This window comes from Dermacentor silvarum, chromosome 2 (genome assembly GCF_013339745.2).
Source record: "Dermacentor silvarum isolate Dsil-2018 chromosome 2, BIME_Dsil_1.4, whole genome shotgun sequence".
NCBI classification, from domain to species: domain Eukaryota; kingdom Metazoa; phylum Arthropoda; class Arachnida; order Ixodida; family Ixodidae; genus Dermacentor; species Dermacentor silvarum.
Window position 1 is genome coordinate 49,625,441 of NC_051155.1, and position 2,199 is coordinate 49,627,639.

At 49.3% G+C, this 2,199-nt stretch overlaps 1 protein-coding gene across 1 annotated transcript in view; it reads left to right on the forward strand.

The window, feature by feature from the left end:
- Positions 1 to 1,658, forward strand: part of LOC119441465 (H/ACA ribonucleoprotein complex non-core subunit NAF1) — a 3,230-nt gene extending 1,572 nt beyond the window's left edge. Inside the window, exon 1 of the mRNA XM_037706085.2 lies at positions 1 to 1,658. This exon is cut by the window's left edge and continues 1,572 nt beyond it. Coding sequence (XP_037562013.1) covers positions 1 to 926 — 926 coding nt within the window. The 3' untranslated portion in view covers positions 927 to 1,658.
- The last annotated feature ends 541 nt before the right edge of the window (positions 1,659 to 2,199 follow it).

Here is a 2,199-nt window from a genome sequence, read left to right on the forward strand (position 1 = left end):
ACGCTCCGTTGCACGCGGACGTGACGCAATATGTGCTTGAATCGGAGGTCCGCAAGCAGCGCGGCTCGGACGCCTCGTGGGAGAACAACAACGAGCCACCGCCCGAGCACCTGGACTTCTCTGACGACGAGCAGGAACGCGAGGTCCGCAAGCAGCTTCGAGCATCCCGTGCTGCAGGCTGCGCACCGGCCGGTGCCGACGGCACGGGGGATCGTCCTGGCTGCGACCAAAGGCCTCGTGGTGGTCCGAGGGGCCGTGGAAGGGGCAGAGGCAGAGGTGCACCCAGGGGCGGTCATAACAGAGAGCAACAACCGAGGCAGCAGCCACCGGAGGCGGCCAACGGTGTTGTGCGTGAGCAAATCGATGGACCTCCAGCGCATGTTCATTTCCAGGAGAATCGCAGTAGGCCTCAGTGGCCACCATCGTTGGGCCCGCAGCAGCGGTGGCCTGGTGGCCCTGAGCCGGTGAGATTCCAGCCAAGCCTACCACCACCACCTCAGAGTCCTTCACAGTTGCCGTGGCCTACAAGTCCGCAAGGTAACAACAGTGTGCCACACATTTGGAACACCCCACCGCCATCTTTGGCCAGGCCACCACCGCTACCTTGGCAGCAGAGCAGGCCATGGCTTAACCAGTCTCCCGTGTTTCCGGACTTGAGGACCCCGCCGCCTAATTTCGGCCGTGCAGTGCCACCACCTTGCCCTCCTCGAGCACCTTTTGCAAGCCCCCACAGACTGCATGCCAACACTGCTGCGGGTAATTCAGGCTACCGGCAGGCCAGTGCAGTGAGTCTTCCTGATCCAAGTGCTCTACCGTCACCTGTTTACAACAGTGCAGGGCAGAGGGTGCCCTTGTATGATCCTGTGCCGGACCTTCAGCGCATTCTTGCCACACCACCACCACCACCACCACCATTAAAACGCTAAGGGGCAATGTCATTTTAGTACAGTGTTGTTCTCACAGTGGTTCATGTGGTTTGCTTTTCAAAGAAGTGACTTAATCATGCCTGATTTTTATGTCTGGTTTGTTCAAGACATTTATGCTTGGAATATGTTGACACTGTCTGCCTTTCTACGGATTGCATGTTTTATGATTTGATAGTGACAGTAACTTAAAAGCACACAAACACCTCATTGTGTGAGTGCAACACACTTGCATTGCATTCCATTACATGTGATGCTTAGTATGAGATGATGTATTATGAAAGGAAAGACTGTCATTAACCGGCACCACAGCATGAAGCTATGAAGGAATCCTGTATGGGGTTTTATTTTAAAGCTTTGTGCTGCCTGCAGTCAGGTGGGTGACAATATTCTCTTTTGTCAACCTTCCTCCATATTGTGGGCTTCTGCAGAATTGATTTGTCATGTTCGGGATCATGTATTTGCAAGGGGTCATGTATCTGCACTTAAACATTGTAGTGCATAAAGTTGGATATAATTTGCCACTTTTGCATGTATTGCTGTGCCTGTCATGAGTGGGAATGTGACAACGCTCGCATGCAAATTTTAAATTATTCAGAAAAGTGAACATGTGTCATGAACTTGGGCATCAGTGTTTCTTGTAGGTGGAACAAGTGTTTATCAGAATGTTGTTTCTCATTGAACGTCCTGTGACATTTTTAATGAATCAGAAATAATAAAAAATGTAGTTTGTAAGCCTCTGCGGTGTCACTTAGTGAAATTCAAGACCTGTTGCCATAATTTATTGCAATTTCACTGCTGATCAGGCTGGCCTGGAGGGCTGAAAGAATGGCGTGGGCCAGCGGTGCCTTGGAATAAGGGCCTGACCACATGGCATTGCCCAATTTTAAGGGCAACAAAGTCTTTTGTGCTAATAAAGTTTTGTTCTTCTTCACTGCTCTACAAGGCATGGCTTCATAATGAATATGACTCTGCAAAACAAAGCAATATATTTTAAAACATGGAAGAACTGAAACATGTGGAACTGTTTAGGTGGTTATAGTTGAAATTTATGAAATTGTTTTTGGTGATTGGTGGTCTGAGATTGTAACCATAACTTTCTTCACACTTGTCGTTTCTGCAATGGCGGCATTTTTACCCAATCGGAGAGGCTGTCTGGGCAAATCGGAGATGATAAGATGGCGAATTCGACAATATGGCGGAGTTTGACTATGTGCAGAATAGCACCCACCATTTGTAAACAAGCTAGCCCCGGTACACAAGCACATGACCGGTT